The sequence below is a fragment of the Oncorhynchus tshawytscha genome, linkage group LG25 (genome assembly GCF_018296145.1).
Source record: "Oncorhynchus tshawytscha isolate Ot180627B linkage group LG25, Otsh_v2.0, whole genome shotgun sequence".
Lineage (NCBI taxonomy): Eukaryota > Metazoa > Chordata > Actinopteri > Salmoniformes > Salmonidae > Oncorhynchus > Oncorhynchus tshawytscha.
In genome coordinates this window covers 15,198,207-15,221,999 of record NC_056453.1, presented here as the reverse complement: position 1 = coordinate 15,221,999, position 23,793 = coordinate 15,198,207, and the positions used below count along the sequence as shown (strand labels likewise).

Genomic DNA, 23,793 nt, shown 5'->3' with positions numbered 1-23,793 from the left:
ATAACATACGAGGCTAATGGAAAATAAAAGTTACAAACATGAACAATTAGCTAATAATATTCGAAAAATTCTTCCTAAATATCTCAGTATCTGTGGAATAACAGGGACCAACTTGACACCTGAGGCGCAGACTTGAATCAGTTCTCATTGCTGCCATCCTTGGGCCTTCCTCCCTGAGACCAACCATCACCACAAGGCCAACACACACTAAACAGACTGTAGAGACAGAGTGAATTCTGTGTATTGTATGAGGCTATTGTTTATTTGCAAGTATCCCGGGGCAAAGATTATTCTCATAGCTAACCATATTTCCCTTATTCATCTGTGGTTGTGAGGTTCTTATTGAAATTCCTCTGTGAAAAATAGATCATGTATTGTAGGCCAACTCTCTGTGTCCCATTGTGTAGTCTATAGCTTTCACTGGCCGTCACAATGGAGTTAGTCAGATACAAACACTCTCTGCCCACCCTCTCTCTCTCTCTCTCTCTCTCTCTCTCTCTCTCTCTCTCTCTCTCTCTCTCTCTCTCTCTCTCTCTCTCTCTCTCTCTCTCTCTCTCTCTCTCTCTCTCTCTCTCTCTCTCTCTCTCTCTCTCTCTCTCTCTCTCTCTCTCTCTCTCTCTCTCTCTCTCTCTCTCTCAGGCACACAGACCAACACTCACACACACATCCCTGTGGCAAATGTGGTCTCAGAGCATTTCGTATTATTGTGTAGTAAATCCGAGACAGTCTAATATAGTATAATATGTTACGTTTCGTATAGTATGTATTAATTTATCATTCATTTTTTATGATATGTTACTAATTACAATTTGTACAATATGTAACGAATTTGCAAAACACACACACACACTGACCCCTGGGAATAGAACAGTTGAATGAATTCAACCGTCAGGCTCTCTGAAGGAAAGGACACAAAGAGACACGGAAAGGAGACGAGGAAACATAAAGGAGGCGAGTAGAGAAAAATCTGTAATGTGTTTTGTTTTTAATCACGTGACGTACAGGAACACGTGACGTACAGGAACACCAACATAAACATAGTGGAGAAGTAATCAAAGATCAGCTGATCAGGAGGTTTGACCTGAGGCATGCTGCTGCAGGAGACATGTCCTAAAAGTCACCCTATTCCCTAGTGCACCAGACGGCTCTGGCCAAAAGTAGAATAGGGTGCCAAATCAGATTAGATCTGTCATGACAGTCCCAGGTTCTGTTGAGCAAAGAGGAAGCATTCTACCTAGAGCAGGGCTAGGTAGAGCATAGAAATAGAGTGGCTAGACTGTACAGTGTCGCAATGGGTATAGTAATATACAATGACTCTGAGGGAGAGGAGCGTATATCTATGTTGTTGCCTCAGAGGTTCGCAGTGTCATGGAACTGTAGGCTTACAGAATGATGCAGCTATCCTTTTAAATGATAACAATCCCTTTAACCATTTAGTTTGTGATCAAACCATCCCTGTAAATCTAGTTGATCCGATTTGGTTAGTTGATATCTGGTTAGATCTCTTTGACACACGGAGGAGAGCTATACTGTATATACAGTGCCCTCCGTAATTATTGGGACAGTGAAGCATTTTTTCTTCTTTTGGCTCTATACTCAAAAATCAATCAATGACCACGAGGTTAAAGTGCAGACTGTCAGCTTTAATTAGAGGGTATTTTCATCCATATTGGGTTAACCATTTAGAAATGACAGCACTTCTTGTCCATAGTCCACCCATTTTAGGGGAACTAAAGTATTGGGACAAATTCACTTTGTGTATTAAAGTAGTAAAAAGTTAAATATTTGGTCCCATACGCATAGCACACAATGACTCATCAAGCTTGTGACTACAAATTTGTTGGATGCATTTGCTGTTTGTTTTGGTTGTGTATTTTGCTCCCAATGGTAAATAATGTATTGTGTCATTTTGGAGTCACTTTTATTGAATAGAAATAAGAATAGAATATGTTTCTAAACACTTCTGTATGCCACAAAAAATGCCTCCCCTGTTATTGTAATGGTGAGAGGTAAGCATGTCTTTGGGGGGTAATATTTGTGCTTTTTTGTTGTGGAAATTACAGCACTTTTTGTACATAGTCCCCCCATTATAGGGGACCAAAAGTATTGGGACAAATTCACTTATGTGTCTTAAAGTAGTAACAAGTGAAGTATTTGATCCCATATTCAAAGCATTACATCTAGCTTGTGACACATTTGTGAATAATGATGAGTGAGAAGGTCAGTTTATGGCAGCATCCACATTCATGTAGAAATGTTTAGAAACATATTCTATTCTTATTTACAATAATAGTGACTTCAAAAGGACACAATACATTATTTACCATTCATTTATATTGGGGACAAAATAATCTGAAACACAGCCAAAACAAACAGAAAATGCATCCAACAAATGTGTAGAGTCACAAGCTTCATATAGTCATTGCGTGCTATGAGTATGGGACCAAATACTTAACTTTCAAATATTTTAATACACATATAAGTGAATTTGTCCCAATACTTTTGCTCCCCTAAAATGGGGGATGTACAAAATGTACAAAAAGTGCTGTAATTCTTTGAGGGTATTTACATCCGATATGGATGAAAATACCCTCAAATTAAAGCTGACAGTCTGCACTTTAACCTCATAGTCCTTGTTTAATTTCAAGAAGAAAAACTGCTTTACTGTCCCAATAATTACGGAGGGCACTGTATATATACAGTGCATTCGGAAAGTATTCAGACCCCTTGACTATTTCCACATTTTGTTACATTACCGCCTTATTCTATAATGGATTAAATACTTTTTTCCCCTCAATCAATCTACACACAATACCCCATGATGACAAAGCAAAAGCAGATATTTAGATATGTAAATGTAATATTTGATCAAATAAGTATTCAGACCCTTTACTCAGTACTTTGTTGAAGCACCTTTGGCAGCGATTACAAGCCTCAAGTCTTCTTGGGTATGACGCTACAACCTTGGCACACCTGTATTTGGGGACTTTCTCCCATTCTTCTCTGCAGATCTTCTCAAGCTCTGTCAGGTCGGATGGGGAGTGTCGCTGCATAGCTATTTTCAGGTCTCTCCAGAGATGTTCAATCTGGTTTAAGTCTGGGCTCTGGCTGGGCCACTCAAGGACATTCAGAGACTTGTCCCGAAGCCACTACTGCATTGCCTTGGATATGTGCTTAGGGTCATTGTCCTGTTGGAAGGTGAACCTCCGCACCAGTCTGAGGTCCTGAGCGCTCTGGAGCAGGTTATAATCAATGATCTCTCTGTACTTTGCTCTGTTCATCTTTCCCTTGATCCTGACTAGTCTCCCAGTCCCTGCTGCTGAAAAATATCCCCACAGCATGATCCTGCCACCACCATGCTTCCCTGTAGGGGTGGTACCAGGTTTCTTCCAGACATGATGCTTGGAATTCAATCTTAGTTTAATCTGACCAGAGAATCTTGTTTGTCATTTAGATGCCTTTTGGTCATTTAGAGTCCTTTAGATGCCTTTTGGCAAACTCCGAGCGGGCTGCCATGTGCCATTTACTGAGAAATGGCTTATACAAATTTGTGAATAAATGCCTGATTGGTAGAGTGCTGCAGCGATGGTTGTCCTTCTGAAAGGTTGTCCCATCTCCACAGAGGAACTCTGGAGCACTGTCAGAGTGACCATCGGGTTCTTGGTCACCTCCATGACCAAGGCCCTTCTACCCCGATTGCTCAGTTTGGCCGTGCAGCCAGCTCTAGGTAGAGTCTTGGTGGTTCCAAACTTCTTCCATTTAAGAATGATGGAGACTACTGTGTTCTTGGGGACATTCAGTGCTGCAGAAATGTTTTTGCACCCTTCCCAAGTTCTGTGCCTCGACACAATCTTGTCTCTGAGCTCTACGGACAATTCCTTTGACCTCAAGGCTTGGTTTTTGCTCTGACATGCACTGTCAACTGTGGGACCTTATACAGACAGGTGTGTGCCTTGCCAAATCGTGTCCAATCAATTTAATTTACCACAGGTGGACCCCAATCAAGTTGTAGAAACATCTCAAGGATGATCAATAGAAACAGGATGCATCTGAGCTCAATTTTGAGTCTCATAGCAAAGGGTCTGAGTATTTATGTAATAAATAAATTTGTAATAAATGTACACTTTAAAAAAAAAGTTTTTCACTGTGTCATTATGGGGTATTGTGTGTAGACTGATGAGGATTTGTATTTATTTAATCTATTTTAGAATAAGGCTGTAACGTAACAAAAAATGGAAAAACGAGGGGTCTGAATACTTTCTGAATGCACTGTATATATATATATATATATATATATATATCTCACAACCCCCACTCACTGGCATGTAGCAGGTACAGAAGAAGAAAAAACATCAAGTTCACACACTCGTGCACACGCTCATATCCTTGCGCGTGCACACTCGTGCTTAAACACATAAATTCTCACACGCACACACTGGTTTCTGTCCCAGGGAAGTTTAATCTGTACAGGTGGGAACCACTTTCTGTCTGTCCCCACGGCAACACAGCACATCACTTCCTCCCGAGGTGAAGGGTCAGACTCCGTAGGGTGGGGAGGTTCACAATATTTTTTTTAAGTGGGCGATGGGCAGGGCGGGGGTCGGGGGCCAGGTGAAACTAGGGTTAGGGTCTTGCATGTAGAGCATAGGCAGGTGACAAACATGGCAGAGAGATAGGGTCAGAGGTCAGTGGTCAGTCGTGGATAACGATGGGTCCCCTCATCCTGAGGCTGGGGTGGGGGTGTGGAGGGGCGAGGAGCGGCCCCTGCGATAGTGCCTGGGAGGCCTTGCGCAGGGTGATCTGCTCACAGGGCTGCCGACAGGCGCGCCTCAGCTGGGACCGTGACAGCAGCCGCCTGGCCCTCCTGGAGAGACAGGATATGACATCAGAGGGGAACTCAACAGAACGTTAGAACACACGTCTCACTCTAACCTTTTATTCTGCCAAAACATTGAAAGAGACACAGAGAAGGATACATGAAGTAAAGGGCAGTTGTTGCAGGGAGTCTATTACTACAGCATTTCTCTCTATCTCTCTCGGTCTCTCAGGGTTGTTCATCATTTCTCTGAACAGAAACATTTATCAATTTCCTCCAGTACAGCGCATGCTGGGATTTAATTAGGCTAATATAGGCACTATGTGTGAGTGTGTGCGTGCATATTATGTTGTTTTGTCCATTGTGTTTTACTGCATCAAGGAAAGAGAGAGGGAGATGAAGAGAGATATGGGTCCTGAGGGCAGGGCTGTCTGGTGAATGTCTGAGTGTTTATTAGAGAATTTCTCTGTGATATAATCAGTAATATCGATCACTCCATCTAGTGAGGCAGGACCAGTCACAGAGTCATGGAAAATGTATGTGTTCCCCACACACACAGTCTTTTACTGAATATATTCTTTCATAGTCTCAAATCCCAGACCTAGAGCAACAGCATTAGGTCTGGGGAATATGGGGGATTTTCTCGGTAACTTCGAAAGGGTAGGAAAAAAAATGTGAATGGTAATTCTTGCTCTTGAACAATAATGATCTCGGAAACATGACAGAGGTAGACACAACGCGGATGCACATACAGTAGTTAGGCTTATTATATTGGTTGGAAGCTAGTTACCCTAACGTTAGCTGTCATGGTGCATGCAAACTAGTTACTTAGGAAATACAAATATTGTCTGCAAGCTCCATCGGGCTAGTTACAAATGTTGTGTCCGGTGGGGATGTTTAAGGCATAAGGCTCAGAACGGATTTCCTGTATGTCCATTTCTGCCTTGCCCAACCTACGCATGAACCTTGGCACACCTGTAAATTGGAACATTGTCATTGTGGGAGACAAGTTGTCTGCCGGCCCTTGGGAGACTAATCTCTACCTGTTTAGAAATATCGGGCATATGTAATCTCTCACACACACACACACATACACACACAAATGCACACACACACACCACCAGCCTGACCTCTACCTGAGCTCTAATTGGGTCTAATAAAGCATAGAGCATCTCCATCATCTGTCATTAGTGTCAGCCAATCAGATGAGACTCATTAGCATATTCCAGCTGTGATTCTGGGAAGAGGAAGTGTTCTGGCGCACACACACACACACACACACACACACACACACACACACACACACACACACACACACACACACAGTGGCATGTAAGTGGATGCTCCAGTGGTGCAGTAATGATATTTCCACTGAAGCCTGGTCAATTTCAGTCAGTTAGACTAAAATAACCCTTCATCCAGGGAACAAGGGGGGTGATGCGGTTGGCAATTTTTCATGGACACAGTGAGTGTGTCTGTTTGTGTGTGTGTGTGTCTGTCTGTGTGTGAGTGCATTATCCCGTTGACTGGACTGTACGATCCACAAGTGAGAAACAGACTCCACAGGTAACCCAGGTCACGTGTGTATGTGTGTGCTTGCACGTGCGTGTGTACGTGAGTGTGTGTGTGTGTGTGTGGGGTGGGGGGCTTACCGTGAGCAGGTGTGTAACGGCTGCAGCACTGAAATGAAACAAGCAGCCAGTCACTGACACGAAGGGAACCACACGCCGACCCACGATGCAACAGGGCACGAGAGGTCAGGGCCTGTATTCCCAAAGAGTCTCAGAGCAGGAGTGCTAATTAATGTACACTCTTAGGAAAAAAGGTGCTATCTACAACCTAAAAGGGTTCTTTGGCTGTCCCCATAGGAGAACCCTTTGAAGATCCCTTTTTGGTTTCAGGTAGAACTCTTTTTGGTTCGATGTAGAACCCTTTCCACAGATGGTTCTACATGAAATCCAAAAGGGTTATCCTATGGGGACAGCCGAAGAACCCTTTTGGAACCCTTTTCTTCTTAAGAGAGTAGGATTTTGCATTTGAGGTTGTAACAACGTTATATGGAACTGATCCTGGATCAGCACTTCTATTCTGAGACACTTTTTGCATACGGGCCCAGGTGTGTGTGTGTGTGTGTGTGTATGTACATTAAGATACATAATATTATGTGAGTGTGTTTTGTATGAGATGAGCCTATTTGGTTACCTGTGGAGTCCCATTCATCAGCTTGGCAGTGGCCTCAGTCTCAGCCCTGTCTACCCTACAGTTATGATCCCCTGTAAAGGATGTTCAACTAACTATCCCTTAACCTAGCAAGTTGATGCATAGCAAAACAATTTCCATAGACCACACACTAAAAACAAATGGTTCTATATAGTGGCAACTAAGGGTTCTTTGGCTTGTAACCATAATGGAAGGTTTTTGAAGGTTCTATAAAGAACCATGCTCATATGGTTCTAAATGGAACCTGTATGGTGCTATAAAGAACCCTTTCCTAAGGTTCTATAAAGAACAATTGAAAAAGGTTCTTTAGAGCACCAAAAAAGGGTTCCGCTATGGTTACAACCCTTTTGGGAGCTAAAAATAACCCTTTTTTATGGTTCTTTATAAAACCTTTATGGAGAACGGTTCTATAAAGAACCTTTCTCAATACAAACTTTTTTTTGTAGAACCATGCAGGGTTTTAATTCTGGTTTATTAGCCATATTAAATTGTTAAAATTCCATACATTTTATTATTGTGTGTATGAACAAGTTGAATTAGGTGAGCTAGCTCTGGAACGGCTGGGGGTCCCTGAGGAGAGAATTGAGAACTACTGATTTAGTCAACCGTGAGTTTTACGTGAGTCTTTCACACGACACCATCATTGGCCATAGTCATAAGTCAAAATGAAATAGCATAACATAACAGATTAGATAAACTGTAATGACACTCACTCACGGTTGAACAAAAATAGCTGTGTGCGCAAACCTCGACCCAAAATATTTGAATGAGCCGCCACCCCTGCATATGAATTATCACTAAAAGAGGAAAGAACCCTTTTTTGAAGTGCAAAGAACCATTGAAGAGCTCAAATGGTGCTTTGGGTCAGTATGGTTCCACATAGAACCATCACCCTTCCCAAAGAACCCTTGAGGAACCCTCATTTCTTAGTGTGCATCTACAGACCAATTTGACCCATTTTGACTCAGACTCAAATTCTGATGCATCTCAACGCTCAGCAGTGGCCTGTTTATTCATTTAATTTCTACGTCCTGATCTCTATTATTCTATTTCTGTGCTCGGTGAGTTATGGTTGCCGAAGCTTGTCAGGACATGGCTTCTTCAACCCAATCGGCTGTCAGTCCCAGGCATAATCAGCCGTCACGCTCTAATCACATATAAGACAGTCTAACGTATCATTAGCCCAGCAGCCAATCAGAGGCCATGCCTACCTGGTCTCCCGGGAGACGACGAAAAAGCTGTCGTCAGGGGCATCGATCAAGTTTGGGCGTCGCTTCCTAATCATGACTCCGCCCCTAGCACTGCCCCTGGTCCCTCCGCCACCACTGCTGCGGCCGTTGTGCTGGGAAGAACCAATCATAAACAATTAGAATGAGCCAATCAAATACAAGCACCTCATAATCATCCAAGAAAAAACTGCCATGTTAAATGATGTAATATTGCAGAGACAAACTTAAATGGCTGTATTTGAAGTCTGTGGTTGAATTGCTGCCCGACGACATTGCAGACGTTGCATTGCATCATCAACCAATGGTTGTGTTGCTACGTCATCAACTTGGCAGCAATTGGGCAGATTGGTATGTCATTAGCAGATATATTAAAAACCTTTCTCGGTGTTTTGAGATCTGGGATGAGTCTGCAATGAAGTCAAGGAGGAGCGCCACCTACAGTATGTAAAGTGTTACGTAAAAGAAAGACTGTTACTCACCACTGGTCCCGTTGTCTGCCCCGGGTTTTCTACAGAAGGACACAGGAGACAACGCGATAGAGATTAATAGAAGTGTGTGCGATTGTTTGTGTGCGTGTAAGTGTGTGAGTGTGTACCTGGGCGTTTCTCCGGCTCGGCTCTGGTGTGGTGGTGGAAGCTGCGTTTACCCAGAAGGCCGTGGGGACCGTAAGGGAGAGAAGAGAGGAGGCGGCGTGGGGGAGGGGCTTGCAAGCCGAGGGTTCGGTGAGAACGGGGCGCGTGTATCACGGGGCGGGACTCTGGAACACATTACATCACAGATTTGATACCCATATTACCAACTATTTTAGGTTCTTGTTATCATAGGAGTATGTCATTCCTTACGGATTACTTCATGTCATAGGAACACGCCGTGGGATGTATTTGCTCCATCATTTAGGTATTGTGAGTCGGTGTGTGTGTGTGTTACCCAGAAACTGCAAGACGCTGGCCAGGGTGCTCCTCTGGGCAGTCCGGATTCTAGGTGGTCGCCCGACTTGCCCCTCCGACACCCGCAACATATCTAGACCAATCACCAAACAGCAGCTCATCTACTGACCAACTACACCGCCAGTGACAAACAAAGCAGCTGTACTGTCATTCAGTCAGGAATATGGAGACATGTTCAGAGACTAAAGGTGTGAACATCGGTTTATTTACCCGTGCCTGTTGGAAGCGGTGCAGTTTCCTGGTATTGTTTCATCTCTTAAGGCGCAATTTACCTGAAGGCTTCGAAACTAACTGTAGCCCACCAATAATAGCTGTGCAACTACTGATCTGCTAACACAACTATCTAGCTTCAGTCCGAGTTGAGAGCAGTCAGTTTGAGACAAACGCGTGTTTTATAGACAACTTTCTGAATAAGATGGTCATGGGGAGACGTAGTAGCAGTGCTCTCTCTCACACACAAACTGAATATAAGTATAAACACAACACCTAAAAAAAAATGTTTAAAACACACATACATGCACATACACACAGCATGTTGAGGGTGTGATGGAAGCAGGCAGGGAGGCTGAGTCCATGCTGTTGGGGCAGGCCTCATCTGGTCCTCTGGCCAATCGGTATGTTTGGTGTCGTGATGGACAGGCACACAGACACATGAAGCACAAGGACTCAAGAGAGGATGGTTTCAGCTGTGACTTTTATTAGTTAACCACCGTCACATTCATAGAGGGAGATGGAGAGAGAGTGTTGGAGAGAGGAAGAGAGAGACAGTTGAAGAGCAAGAGAGAGGAAGACAAGGTAGGAGAAATAGAGATGAGTCCATATGACTGGGAAAGAGGAAAGTCCCGATATGGGCATGTGAGAGTTGCTTATAGGACGGGAATGGGAGTGGGCTGACAGAGCAACACAGAAACAGGAAATGATAAACAAGCTTCAAACTCAGAAAGAAAAGCAGAGAATGGAGATCTGATTACCACCATCTTCATAGAATCCACTACTGCCTGAACTCCCCCTCCCTCCCTCCCTCCCTCTATGTCCAATTCCGCTTTATCGCCCTCCTTGGTCGTCAGTTGAGCTCTAAATCAAACTGCTCTCGAGCAAATCACACACACACACACACACACAATTACTGGCCCGAAAAAGGCACCGACACACGCAGAAAAGCACACATACAAAAAGGCTCATTAAGTGTAACACGCACTGTGCAAAATAGAGCTTCTCTTAGTAAAATACGTCTCCTCTACTTCTAACCAACCTTAAATATACGCGTACATTCGACAACCATCATGTACCCTGGCCTGGAAAGTAGGAAGAGCATCAATTATATGCATCCATGTTTGTCTATGGGTGGGCATGTATAGTGCAAGGCATGCATGTATAGAAAATGACTTCTGAGAAAAGGTGTGGAGAAGATTGTGTGCTTGTATGGATTCCAAACGGCTCTAAAGGCTCAGTGGCTTAAAAAATTAAAATAAAAACGAACCAAAAACAGACAAACGAACAGATGATGAAACCCAAAAGTCATGAGGACAGGCAGTCTTTATTGAAACCGGGGAGAATACAAAAACCAAAATAATAATAATAATATAATACAATATAACAAAAACAGAGAGAGAGACAGACAGGGAGGGGGGGGGACAGCGAGGTGGGGTGAAAAGGGGGGTGTCAAGGTGAAGGAGGGGGGCGGTGTGTGTGTGTACGTGTGTGTGTACGTGTGTGTGTGTGGGTACGTGCGTGTGTGTGTCATGAGGCAGAAGTTAGGAATTGAAGGAGCTCTTACACTCTGCCTTTATGGCGCCACAGTTAATGGGCACAAAGGGGCGCCGCGCAGCGCGTCGCAGTCTGATGATGTCGCGGCACATGTGGCGTGCCAGCTTGGTGAGGCGGGTGGCCTGCAGCAGGAAGGCCTGCTTGGTCTTCGTGGAGGACTTGGGGCTGCCGCTGTTACGCACCGGCACCATGTGACTGGACTGGCGGGGGCCATGGCCACGCGACCGAGGCTCCTAGAGAAGGAGAGAAGGCTCACATGAATACCTGTTCTCCATGACCAAGAAGATCAACTGTTCTGAACTTTCAGTAACATTGTATAAGCAGAATTTGGTTTTATGTTGAGTGGTGTACAATGTTAAAGAGGACGTGTGGGGGTAGTTAAAGGTGAAGTCTTACGTTGGGCACAGGGCTTGGTGGGGTCTTCTCCTCAGGCGCCTCCGCTCTGCTTGGCATCTTAAGGCCACCGTACTTCTTCCAGTACATCCAGCACGAGACACACAGGCGACATTGCATGTTGGGCGGCCCCCACGAGTACCACTGGGCTGATTGCATTGCTGTACACACACACACGTATATAAATGACTCATACACCTTATCAATGCATAATCAATAAACATGATCAATATCTAACAGTCCATCAATATGGTTTCCTCTTAAACACTGTTCATCAGTCTCTCATCAGGGATAGAGAGCTGGATTGATGGATGGATGAAGGGAGGAAAGTGTACTTACAGTAGCAGCTCTCGCAGGCCCGTCCTCCCCCCGCTGCATGGTAGGCTCCAGGCCCCGCCCCATTCACCGTCGCCATCTTCCCATTGGTCACTGAGATCTGGTTAGGATTGGGCTTATTGCTGCGAAACAAGAGGAAAGTGAAGACAACAAAGCTTACAATCTCAATCCTATGTAACGACTAAAGACAAACATGTCTGCCCTGCTAGAGCTGCCACCGGTCAACTGTAAGTGCTGTTATTGTGAAGTGGAAACGTCTAGGAGCAACAACGGCTCAGCCACAAAGTGGTAGGAAACACAATCTCACAGAACGGGACCACCGAGTGCTGAAGCACCTGTTGTCGGTTGCAAAACCCACTAAAGAGTTCCAAACTGCCTCTGGAAGCAACTTCAGCACAAGATCTGTTCGTTCAGAGCTTCATGAAATGGGTTTCCATGGCCGAGCAGCCAAGTGTTGGCTGGAGTGGTGTAAAGCTCGCCACAACTGTACTCTTGAGCAGTGGAAACACGTTCTCTTGAGTGATGAATCAAGCTTCACTATCTGGCACGAATCTGGGAATCTAAGAACTTGACTGTCCTGAACAGAACCCTGACCTCAACCCCATCCAACACCTTTGGGATGAAAGGAACACCGAATGCGAGCTAGACCTAATCGCTCAACATCAGTGCCCTAATGCTCGTGGCTGAATGGAAACAAGTCCACACAGCAATGTTCCGACATCTAATGGGATGCCTTCCCAGAAGAGTGGAGGCTGTTATAGCAGCAAAGGGGGGGGCCAACTCCATATTAATACCCATGAGATGTTTGACATACTGGTGTCCACATACTTTTGGTCATGTAGTGTATATGGACATTTTTTGACGCCAATTATGGCCGATTACATTGCACTCCACAAGGAAACTGCGTGGCAGGCTGACCACCTGCTACGAGAGCGCAAGCAGCAATGAGCCATGGTAAGGTGTTATCTAGCATTAAACGTAGCTTATAAAAAAACAATCAATCTTAACATAATCACTCGTTAACTACACATGGTTGATGATATTACTAGTTTATGTAGCTTGTCCATCGTTGCATATAATCGATGCGGTGCCTGAAATTGTGTCACTTCTCTTGCGTTCCGTGCAAGCAGAGTCAGGGTATTATGCAGCAGTTTGGGCCACCTGGCTCGTTGCGAACTGTGTGAAGACCATTTCTTCCTAACAACGACCGTAATTAATTTGCCAGAAATGTACATAATTATGACATAACATTGAAGGTTGTGCAATGTAGCAGCAATATTTAGACTTAGGGTTGCCACCCGTTCGATAAAATACTGAACGGTTCCGTATTTCACTGGAAGAATAAACCTTTTGTTTTCAAAATGATCGTTTCCGGATTTGACCATATTAATGACCCAAGGCTCGTATTTATTTCTGTGTGTTTATTATACTATAATTAAGTCTATGATTTGATATTTGATAGAGCAGTCTGACTGAGCGATGGTAGGCAGCAGCAGGCTCGTAAGCATTCATTCAAACTGCAATTTACTGCGTTTGCCAGCAGCTCTTAACAATGCTTGAAGCACAACGCTGTTTATGACTTCAAGCCTATCAACTCCCAAGATTAGGCTGGCAATACTAACGTGGCTATAAGAACATCCAATAGTCAAAGGTATATGAAATATAAGTGGTATAGAGAGAAATAGTCCTATAATAACTACAACCTAAAACTTCTTAACTGGGAATATTGAAGACTCATGTTAAAAGGAACCACCAGCCTTCACATGTTCTCTTGTTCTGAGCAAGGAACTTAAACGTTAGTTGTTTTTTTTACATGGCACATATTGCACTTTTACTTTCTTCTCCAACACTGTGTTTTTGCATTATTTAAACCAAATCGCACGTTTCATTATTTATTTGAGACTAAATTGATTTTATTTATGTATTTTATTAAGTTAAAATAAAAGAGTTCATTGTTCATTCAGTATTGTTGTAATTGTCATTTATTACAAATATATATAAAAATCGGTATCAGCTTTTTTTGGTCCTCCAATAATCGGTATCAGCGTTGACAAATCCTAATCGGTCGACCTCTAAAACATACACTTACTATGTGGGGATGTAAACCTGTTTCAGTTTGCTCTCTGCCTCTGCTGCCTTCAGTCTCTTCTGCTCGGAGAGAAACAGAGAGGAGAGTTAGACTGCAAGCCAAGGAAACACCAGAGGATAGCTTGGCACTGGATGCTACATTGTGGCTAACAGCTAAGCTAGCTAGCTAGTTAGCAGGAGTGGTGTAGAGATACCGAGACTTACCTGCTGTACATATCTGTCTGTTGTCTTCCACATGTAATAATACTCTATTATACTGGTCAGAGACTTCCACGGTAGCTAAAGTGAGGGAAAAGTATTATTAACTCGTGTTTTTGATGTCTGTGGGTCAGATCCCTCAAAAAAAAGTTGAGCAGGCTGACCAGGGTAATTCTGAACCCAACGTGTCAGACGCAAAACACAGTTTAATATATACACAGGCAATCTCACATGTATGGCTATTCATGAGCACCTGACCTCCACACACACACACACACACTTACAAAGTCTTGTCTTATGTCGTTGAAGTCCTTTCCGTATTTCTCCAGAGCCTCCTCAAACATGGCTGCCTCCGAGGCGCTCCACTCCTCCATCTCGTCCCGACACAGCACCGGCCCACCGGACGGCACCAACACACTCAACGCACTGGACAGGTCGTAACCATGACGATGCAGCGTGTCCATCGCATGGAACTAGACACACACAGGCAGATCGAACGTTATAGAGTTGATCAGTGGATGTTAGAGAAGGTTACCGCCGTAGACGAACAGCCAAACCCAGGACAATTAAAAATGGTGTGTGTGTCTTACCAGTGTGATGTCTCGGGAGGCGGCAGCTGCACTCGTATGTAGACTGGGCTGTCTGACCGAGCTGCTACAGTCCAGCGCTCTGGCAAACGTCCCCACCGCCCTACAAACACAGTTTTGAGGTCAGGGGCTAGAGATCAAGGAGATCAAGGAACTGAGAGGTCAGGGGTTAGAGGTTAAATGTCATACCGTGCAACCACCAGGAACTGGTCAATCTGTTTGCTGGAGAGAGGACAATCAGGATCCCACAGCTTCTCCTCTAACTTTGACTGGTCCCACTCATCTGATTCCCCTACAAAGAGATGAATAGAGTCAGAGGGTGTGAGTGTGTGTAAAGAACGTATGGCAAGTATGTCTGTGTGTGTGTGTGTGTGTGTGTGGTGTGTGTGTGTGTGTGTGTGTGTGTGTGTGTGTGTGTGTGTGCCTACCCTCCTGTAGCATGTCAGGTACATCGGCCTGAAAGCGTGGTCCCACTCTGATCTCTCCTTTATCAGCCAACAGTGTCTTCTGGGTAGGGTCGTAGACCAGCGAGTAGAAGAACGTATCCTACATAAAACACGCACACGTTTTACATTATACACACACACACACACACAAAGATGACGCATGGTAGGCATTTTAATGGCAGATGTGGATGCATGGTGCACACACACAAGCCCCCTTACCTCTTTGTCCAGGTAGGAGAGGACAGCTTCAGTCTCATTCAATAATGCCACACTACACTTCCCCCTGGGGGGAAAAAAAAAGACAGAAAGAGGAGAGAGATGGCGAGGGGCGAGACAAAGAGATGGGGGAGTGAAAGGAGAGAAAACGAGCACCGTTGTCTGTGTTAACATGGTTTTATGGCTGGGTGAGTGGGTATGCAGGGGTACTGCCTGTTACAGTAGGGTGTGTGTGTGTACCTGATGTGTGTGGCTGGTAGACTCTCATACTGACGGGAGAGGAACAGTTCTCTGTGGCGTAACTGGTGTTTCTGTTTGTCTGTCAGCTCTGCCTCCAACGGACTCTCTTTCTCCTCCTCTTTCTCCTCCTCTAAGTCCTCTGCGCACACACACACACACACACACACACACACACACACACACACACACACACACACACACACACTAAACACGACCGTCTGAACCTGGACCCCTGCTCTAAGGATCAGGAAACTCTCCAGACATTCAGCTACCGCCAGTTGTTACACTACTACACAAAAGCACACATATGGACGGACGGACTGGCCCCACGCACGGAGCCACTTACTCGCATGTTTGTCAGCCAACTGTATGAGGCTGTGTGAGATGTCTCTCCTTCTGTAGAAACACACCACCTTGGCCTCCACATTGCCACTGGCCGTCTGAAGAGAGAGAGAGAGAGAGAGAGACGTAAAGTGAACTCTTAAAACAACAGATTTATCACAATTAAATAATACTCCTCCACATTACCACTGGCTGTCTATGGGAGGGGAAGAGAGAGTATAAACACTTTAAAAACAGTGTCTTGATTTGAAATGAGAGAGGGGCTGGGACTAAGTAACAAGTCTGAGACGTTGCTCCCTGGCCCAGGAGCCACAACACTGACTGAAAGATTATTTATTTGCAAAGTACATTTTACATTTACTCATACCCAGAATGTTACCCGGTAATATGGTGCTACTAGCAAAAGACAACAAAGAGACAGAAACAGACAGAGGAATTTACACAAAGGTTTACATACATTATATACAAAAAACGATACTATACATTGATTGATTGCCTGATTGGTCAGACAGATGTTTTGTCTCCTCTGAGATTAAACACACTGGAGGAAAAGCATGGAGGAGGAGAGAGGGGAGGGAGGTACGGATTAGGGGTGTGAACTTTAAACAAAATTGGGAGTCTTAACATGACGACAACCGAAAAACTGTTTTTTTTTCCCCCTTCACAAATTAAAATCACAGTGCAGTTATCACAAAACGACCACTAACAGGTCCCAATCATCATCAGAGGGAACATGAAAAAAAAAATGGACAAATACCTAATGCAATAATGCTGTGACCTTAGCAGGAGGAAAAAAAATATATATACACTGCTCAAAAAAATAAAGGGAACACTAAAATAACACATCCTAGATCTGAATGAATGAAATATTCTTATTAAATACTTTTTTCTTTACATAGTTGAATGTGCTGACAACAAAATCACACAAAAATGATCAATGGAAATCAAATTTATCAACCCATGGAGGTCTGGATTTGGAGTCACTCAAAATTAAGGTGGAAAACCACACTACAGGCTGATCCAACTTTGATGTAATGTCCTTAAAACAAGTCAGAGGCTCAGTAGTGTGTGTGGACTCCACGTGCCTGTATGACCTCCCTACAACGCCTGGGCATGCTCCTGATGAGGTGGCGGATGGTCTCCTGAGGGATCTCCTCCCAGACCTGGACTAAAGCATCCACCAACTCCTGGACAGTCCTGGACAGTCTGTGGTGCAGCTCGTTGGTGGATGGAGCGAGACATGATGTCCCAGAACGGGCAGGCCAGTCCATAGCATTAATGCCTTCCTCTTGCAGGAACTGCTGACACACTCCAGCCACATGAGGTCTAGCATTGTCTTGCATTAGGAGGAACCCAGGGCCAACCGCACCAGCATATGGTCTCACAAGGGGTCTGAGGATCTCATCTCGGTACCTAATGGCAGTCAGGCCACCTCTGGCGAGCAGATGGAGGGCTGTGCGGCCCCCCCAAAGAAATGCCACCCCACACCATGACTGACCCACCGCCAAACCGGTCATGCTGGAGGATGTTGCAGGCAGCAGAACATTCTCCACGGCGTCTCCAGACTGTCACATGTGCTCAGTGTGAACCTGCTTTCATCTGTGAAGAGCACAGGGCGCCAGTGGCGAATTTGCCAATCTTGGTGTTCTCTGGCAAATGCCAAACGTCCTGCACGGTGTTGGGCTGTAAGCACAACCCCCACCTGTGGACGTCGGGCCCTCATACCACCCTCATGGAGTCTGTTTCTGACCATTTGAGCAGACACATGCACATTTGTGGCCTGCTGGAGGTCATTTTGCAGGGCTCTGGCAGTGCTCCTCCTGCTCCTCCTTGCACAAATGCGGAGGTAGTGGTCCTGCTGCTGGGTTATTGCCCTCCTATGGCCTCCTCCACGTCTCCTGATGTACTGGCCTGTCTCCTGGTAGCGCCTCCATGCTCTGGACACTACGCCGACAGACACATCAAACCTTCTTGCCACAGCTCGCATTGATGTCCCATCCTGGATGAGCTGCACTACCTGAGCCACTTGTGTGGGTTGTAGACTCTGTCTCATGCTACCACTAGAGTGAAAGCACCGCCAGCATTCAAAAGTGACCAAAACATCAGCCAGGAAGCATAGGAACTGAGAAGTGGTCACCACCTGCAGAACCACTCCTTTATTGGGGGTGTCTTGCTAATTGCCTATAATTTCCACCTGTTGTCTATTCCATTTGCACAACAGCATGTGAAATGTATTGTCAATCAGTGTTGCTTCCTAAGTGGACAGTTTGATTTCACAGAAGTGTGATTGACTTGGAGTTACATTGTGTTGTTTAAGTGTTCCCTTTATTTTTTTGAGCAGTGTATATTTAGCTACTTTACTAACCAGAGCTGTATTGTACAAGGTAGAGTGAGAGGCTTGAAGCAGAGAAGCAGCTCAATTGTGAGTGACGAGGGGAGCAGGGAAGGGGGGGGGAAGAGAGAGATTGCAACAAAATTCACTCACGCTGGTAGACTAATTAATCGCTAGTTATTTATCATCTCAATACATAGGACCCGTCTTGACTGCATCAAACGGAGTGGTGCTAGTTAAGCTAACCTAGCGTTAGCCAGGCTAATTGAGACAACATATTGTAACTTGAACTGTGCACCTTCTCCTACAGTAAATAACTACGTTCAGATTATTCAATAGCAGCCTACCTGTTTGGCTCTTGGTGTTGTAGCTTGTCCTTATTGTTGAACTTCTAGTTCTGTCATTTTAATTCCATCTATTAGCCTAGATATCTCCTAATATCTTGCCACCCGGAGGCTCTATGACCATGGCCTAGTGTCAGTTTGATGACTTGTGATTACAAACAAGCTACATTCATTAAAAACAAGAGCACCAGCAGCATATATTATAAATCTCTCTCTCTAAGGGAAGCGTGATGTCGCCCATCTACATTGTCAATTCACGTGGAATTTTATGAATTTGTATCGTTTTAGCGGAAAACCGATAGAAAAATGGAGGTTTAAGTGTTAATAAAATGTTTCCGTTGGTCACATCTCTAATACTGATGGAGAGCGAGGGGGAAGGGAGGAAGTGTGCACATTCTCACCTGCCGATTGAAAATGACAATTGTAGGCAGGTAACATCTGTTGCTACGCATCATATTACACACACAATCTCACATGCGCACACACACTAGCGCAGGGGAGGAGAGGGAAAGTCACAAAACAGACAGGCATTCCACCTATTCCCTCCTCAGGCACATCGGCCAGAGTACTTGAATTACACACACAAACACACACTCCAGGGCGAGCAGTACCTTGTTGAGCTCTTCTATCCGGCGGATCAGGTAAGGGTTGCTGGAGGAATTCTCAAAGAATACATAGTCTGGAAGAGAACAGAATAACATCACATTAACACACAGCCTGCCATATAACCATTACATATATCCATTACAACTACTAGGTGTGCAGGCTTTTATTCCAGCCCTGTTCTAACACCTAATTCAACAACAGGGTGGAACAAACCTAATGGGGCTTAAACCAGTGACCCTGCAGTTAACTGGCCAGGCCACTGTATCCTGTCTGGGCGGCAGGGTTGCCTAGTGGTTAGAGCATTGGACTAGTAACCGAAAGGTTGCAAGTTCAAATCCCAGAGCTGACAAGGTACAAAATCTGTCGTTCTGCCTCTGAACAGGCAGTTAACCCACTGTTCCTAGGCCGTCATTGAAAATAAGAATTTGTTCTTAACTGACTAGTAAAATAAAGGTAAAATTAAATTTAAAAATAAAGATCCAGAACCCTTGGCAGAGGCTGCAGTAGTCAAATGCTGGGAGCCAGGGTACACAGTCACACACACAAATTCCTTCCGAGAGTTGGTGGTTCAGGTCAGAGTTAAACAAGTCAATCAGATCTGAGTGGTACCTCTACCTATAGAGATGCCTGTCAACCGTCATCAAAATGGCTTGCTACCATACTGCACACACACAGTTCACATCTCTACTCAGAAAGACAGACCATACACAGACAACCACTCTCAACCCATAGCCAGATTACATATTAACAGAGTTGATATAATATAGCAATAATATCATATTGATTTAATATGAAAAATACACAGTGACATCCGGTGGAAAACACATCACCAACAACTAGCTTCAAGATGACAACAAATTAGACATCACGTGACACATTCCAATATTCTGTAGCCAAGTAGAAAAAAAATCGTTACATTGTTGCCAGTAAATCTTTTTCACCCAGCAGCGCGTGTGTGTATATATATATATATATATATATATATTTATGGTGAAATACAATTTCCTTTACCGCCGACTTTTGTTGCACAGATGTTGTGGGATAAGTATCATAAAACAGTAGCTGGCTATCCTCGCAAACGTGAAAGAGTCATTACCGCGACGCCATCATGAGACAATGTCGGATGCCATCAACAGCTTTCTAACTGTTAGGAGGCTAACCTGGTAAAGCTAACCACATAGCTAGTTATGTAGCCATCTGAATATGAGCAACAGTAAGACGACCAAATAAAGATGTATGGGACATTTCCTTCACACTGTCAAACAATAGAGCGTTATTATAACGGTTACGATAATTAATTGCATTGGCAACAAAGCCTGCACTTCTAACCGGGGGGGATAGTTGGCTAGTTGCTAGCTAACGCAATAAGGAGCCGTAATACATGGATGCGTGCCAAAAAGGAGCCAAATACAAAGGCACCTATTCCAAACAACAAAGTAAATCAAACACGCACACAGCAAATCATGCAATGCATGGCCGTGCATGCGTGGATAAAGTGAAAATACGTGCATAAAGTTAAAGAAGAAAATAGTAAATGTTTATGGTGTAGCATGCGAGCTAAGGGCTAACTGGTATGGCCACGATAGTCGCGAGGCCTGACCCATTAGAATCGCAAATATTGGGAAATCCATGCGTTTCTCCGGGAAATGACAGCACACGTTTGCAAGTATAATATCAGAAATGACACCACAGGTATATATATATATATAAGATAAAATAACACATTTGCTGCATTGATAAATCTGCACGTTTCGACTTCATAAAAAAAAAAAACAATGTGACATACCTCCGACCCGGTACATGTTGGCGGCCATTTCTGCCCTCCCGGAGTGTAAAAACACAAACCATAAACTAACCGAAAATAGAATCAATAAATAAAGCAATCAGATGTTTAAATCCTGTGGTCGGTTTTAAAATGCGTTGAAGTTAGAAGGTACATTGGTGGGGGGGTTGAATGTGGAGTTGAGCGGGAGATTTTGGTGAGGTGCCCCCTATCTGCCTGCCTTCTCACAGTACAATACAGTAGGCAGACAGCCCAACACACAGCCAAAAGACTCTGATCAACCCGAAACCACATTGTTTGTGGGCCGAAGCATCGTAAATGCTTTAGTTTTCGAGATGATCGGTCCCTGGCGAGGGAAGAGCTGGTTTTTAAATATTGTGTATATGTATTTCTTCTTAACACATTTCCGTTTGCTGGCAATGTCAATTCTTGCCCATTTTTTCAAAATACATTTATGTTCGCTAGCTGGCCCAATAGTGTGCAACTGCAGCCCGCAATTAGGGGCGTTCCTGCATGTGGGCATTATTTTATTTGCAGGAACCCCCCTCCCTCCCAGCACCCAATTGGTTCCTGCATGAACGGCCCCCTTGAGCATTACATTTTTAAGTTTATGTGACACTTTCGAATGCACATAGAGCGATCAGTTTCAGGAGCTGTGATAACAGCTTTAGTGGGGGCAGCTACTGAGGGTATACCTAAGAGTGCAGGGAGGAGAAGGAGGAAAGCAGTCCCATGGTGGATGGAGCAGTGTGGGGCTATGGTGAGGAGTAGTAACAGGGCATTTACAACTTCCAACATCTGATTCAGTATGAGCAGGCCCTGGTGAGGAGAACTATCCGTCAGGCAAAGAGGTCACGTTGGCGTCGGTTCTGTGACACCATTGGAAGGGCGACACCTGTGGGAGAAGTGTGGGGGATGATTAAGAGGATGAGTGGGGTCAGAAGGGAGTGGGATTATCCAGTGTTGACGAGTGGGGAGGATGTGGTAGTAAGAGATGGCAGAGATAAGGGCAATAGGTAACGCTGGGTTAACTTCACCTGGGAAAGATGAGGTGTGCGATGTTATGTTGGCCCATCTTAGTGATGAGGCACTAGACAAGGAAGCAGAGGGCTAGTATCGCCACATCAGTGTGGGTTCAGAAAGGGGAGGGGTACTATGGACACAGCACTCTGCTTAGAAGCAGAGGTCAAGAAGGAGACTGTTGTAGCTGTCTTTTTTGATGTGGAGAAGGCATATGATATGGAAGGAGGGTTGTTAATCAAGCTTGATATTATGGTGGTTGGAGTAAGAACGTACAACTGGATAAAGGATTTCCTGTTTGGAAGGTCTATCCAGGTGAGTGTGGGGAAGTCTCTATCAGGCAGCTACCTGGTGGATAACGGTACACTGCAGGGGAGCGTGATTAGTCCTCTGTTGTTCTCAATCATGATCGTTGATGTTTACTCTCAGGTCCGGCCGGATATTGGAAGGTCGTTATTTGCAGATGATGGGGCCTAATGGAGGGGAAAAGAGGAAGAAATGTGCCATGCATAATCAGGAATGTACAGGAAACAATTGATGAGGTAGAGCGGTGGGCATTAATGTGGGAATTCAGGTTCTCTGTAGAGAAAACTCAGACAGTGCTCTTTACCAGGATGAAGGTCGTAGATGAGGTACGCTTGAGGTTATATGGGAGAAACTTGGAGAGGGTGGGGACCTTCAGGTTCCTTGGGGTATACTTTGACACTAGGCTGACCTGAGCAGAACACATTGAGAGAGTGGTGGGAAAGTGTAAGAAGGTACTAAATGTGATGTGATGTCTGACAGGGAAGGAGTGGGGGTCTGGGCGTTCTTCATTGAGGACCATGAATGTTGCATTGATCTGATCTGTAATAGACTATGGCAGTATAGCATATGTTTCCGCAGCCCCAACCTTATTGGATAGGCTCATACAGAGGCAAGGACTCAGAATATATAGTGGGGCGTTTCGTCTCTCCCCAGTGGCTGCACTACAGGTGGAGATGGGGGATATGCTATTGCACATTAGGAGACAGCAGCTGGCAAATAATGATTGGGTCAACCTACAGGGACATGGTGTGCCTCATCCTGCGAAAATAATTTTACAGGCTTGCTGGGTACATGAGTGAGGACAGAACACGAGCTTTGGGTGGGTGGGTAATACCCTAGTTGATCTAGAAGTGTTGGAGGGACTATGGAAAGATTGGGAGGGTGTTGATCCATCTGATTGGTTTAAGAGACATCTGGATACTGTGTATCAGGATTTTGTGGCCATTTACACAGATGGTTCAAAAGATCCAAGGACAGGACGTACTGGGTCAGCATTTGTAGTGCAGGAATGTGGGGTGTCAGTCAGGAACCGTTTGACAGATCATCTGACTGTATATACTGTACGTTAGAGCTGATGGCCGTACTGTTGGCCTTGCAGTGGGTGAAGGAAGCCAGACAGAGTAGTTATTTGCTCTGATTCATGTGCAGTGTTGATGAGTCTCCAGTCCTTTAGCTCACGTAGGAGACAAGACTTCCTTTATGATGTACTACAAACCCATGGCAGGATTAGACAGATGGGTACACAGATAAGATTTACTTTGATCCCAGGCCATGTGGGGGAGGAGGGGAACAAGGCAGTTGATATACTGGCTCAAAAGGCACTTAGTAGTGGGGATGTTGTAGTTTCAATGAGCAAGGCACCTGCCATGTACCATGATGGTGCAGAGATGGCAGGAGCAGTGATACTAAGGGCAGGCATTTATTTCAAGTGCAGAGGAAAGTCGGGGGAGGGGTGTATGGCAGGAAGGGACAGAAGAGAGGAGGCTTTTTTTACAAGGTTGAGGGTGAGACACAGCCGTTTGAGTAATACTTTAAATGTGTTAGGAAAGCATCCAACAGGAAAGTGTGATTATTGC

The 23,793-nt window shown here is 44.7% G+C and overlaps 2 protein-coding genes across 3 annotated transcripts; both read right to left on the bottom strand.

Annotated features, from left to right (window-relative positions):
- Positions 1 to 4,250: 4,250 nt before the first annotated feature.
- On the bottom strand, positions 4,251 to 10,238 carry LOC112224296 (metastasis-associated protein MTA1-like). Of its 2 annotated transcripts, XM_024387783.2 has the most exons (6): positions 9,193 to 10,238; positions 8,861 to 9,022; positions 8,745 to 8,773; positions 8,248 to 8,378; positions 6,469 to 6,496; positions 4,251 to 4,864 (listed from the first exon to the last, which is right to left on the bottom strand). In XM_024387783.2, the coding sequence occupies exons 1-6, from the start codon at positions 9,311 to 9,313 to the stop codon at positions 4,805 to 4,807; spliced, it is 531 nt and encodes a 176-aa protein (XP_024243551.1). In that variant the 5' UTR covers positions 9,314 to 10,238; the 3' UTR covers positions 4,251 to 4,804. The 2 variants fall into 2 exon arrangements, with proteins under 2 accessions (XP_024243551.1, XP_024243550.1); XM_024387782.2 differs by lacking the exon at positions 6,469 to 6,496 and having other exon boundaries at positions 9,193 to 10,237.
- Positions 10,239 to 10,730: 492 nt separating this feature from the next.
- LOC112224297 (metastasis-associated protein MTA3-like) lies at positions 10,731 to 21,240 on the bottom strand. The gene is made up of 14 exons (XM_042305992.1): positions 20,894 to 21,240; positions 19,113 to 19,180; positions 15,830 to 15,923; positions 15,484 to 15,622; positions 15,247 to 15,310; positions 15,010 to 15,127; positions 14,771 to 14,873; positions 14,585 to 14,684; positions 14,279 to 14,467; positions 14,001 to 14,075; positions 13,798 to 13,856; positions 11,712 to 11,830; positions 11,376 to 11,533; positions 10,731 to 11,212 (listed from the first exon to the last, which is right to left on the bottom strand). The coding sequence occupies exons 1-14, from the start codon at positions 20,919 to 20,921 to the stop codon at positions 10,967 to 10,969; spliced, it is 1,560 nt and encodes a 519-aa protein (XP_042161926.1). The 5' UTR covers positions 20,922 to 21,240; the 3' UTR covers positions 10,731 to 10,966.
- Between the last annotated feature and the right edge of the window lie 2,553 nt (positions 21,241 to 23,793).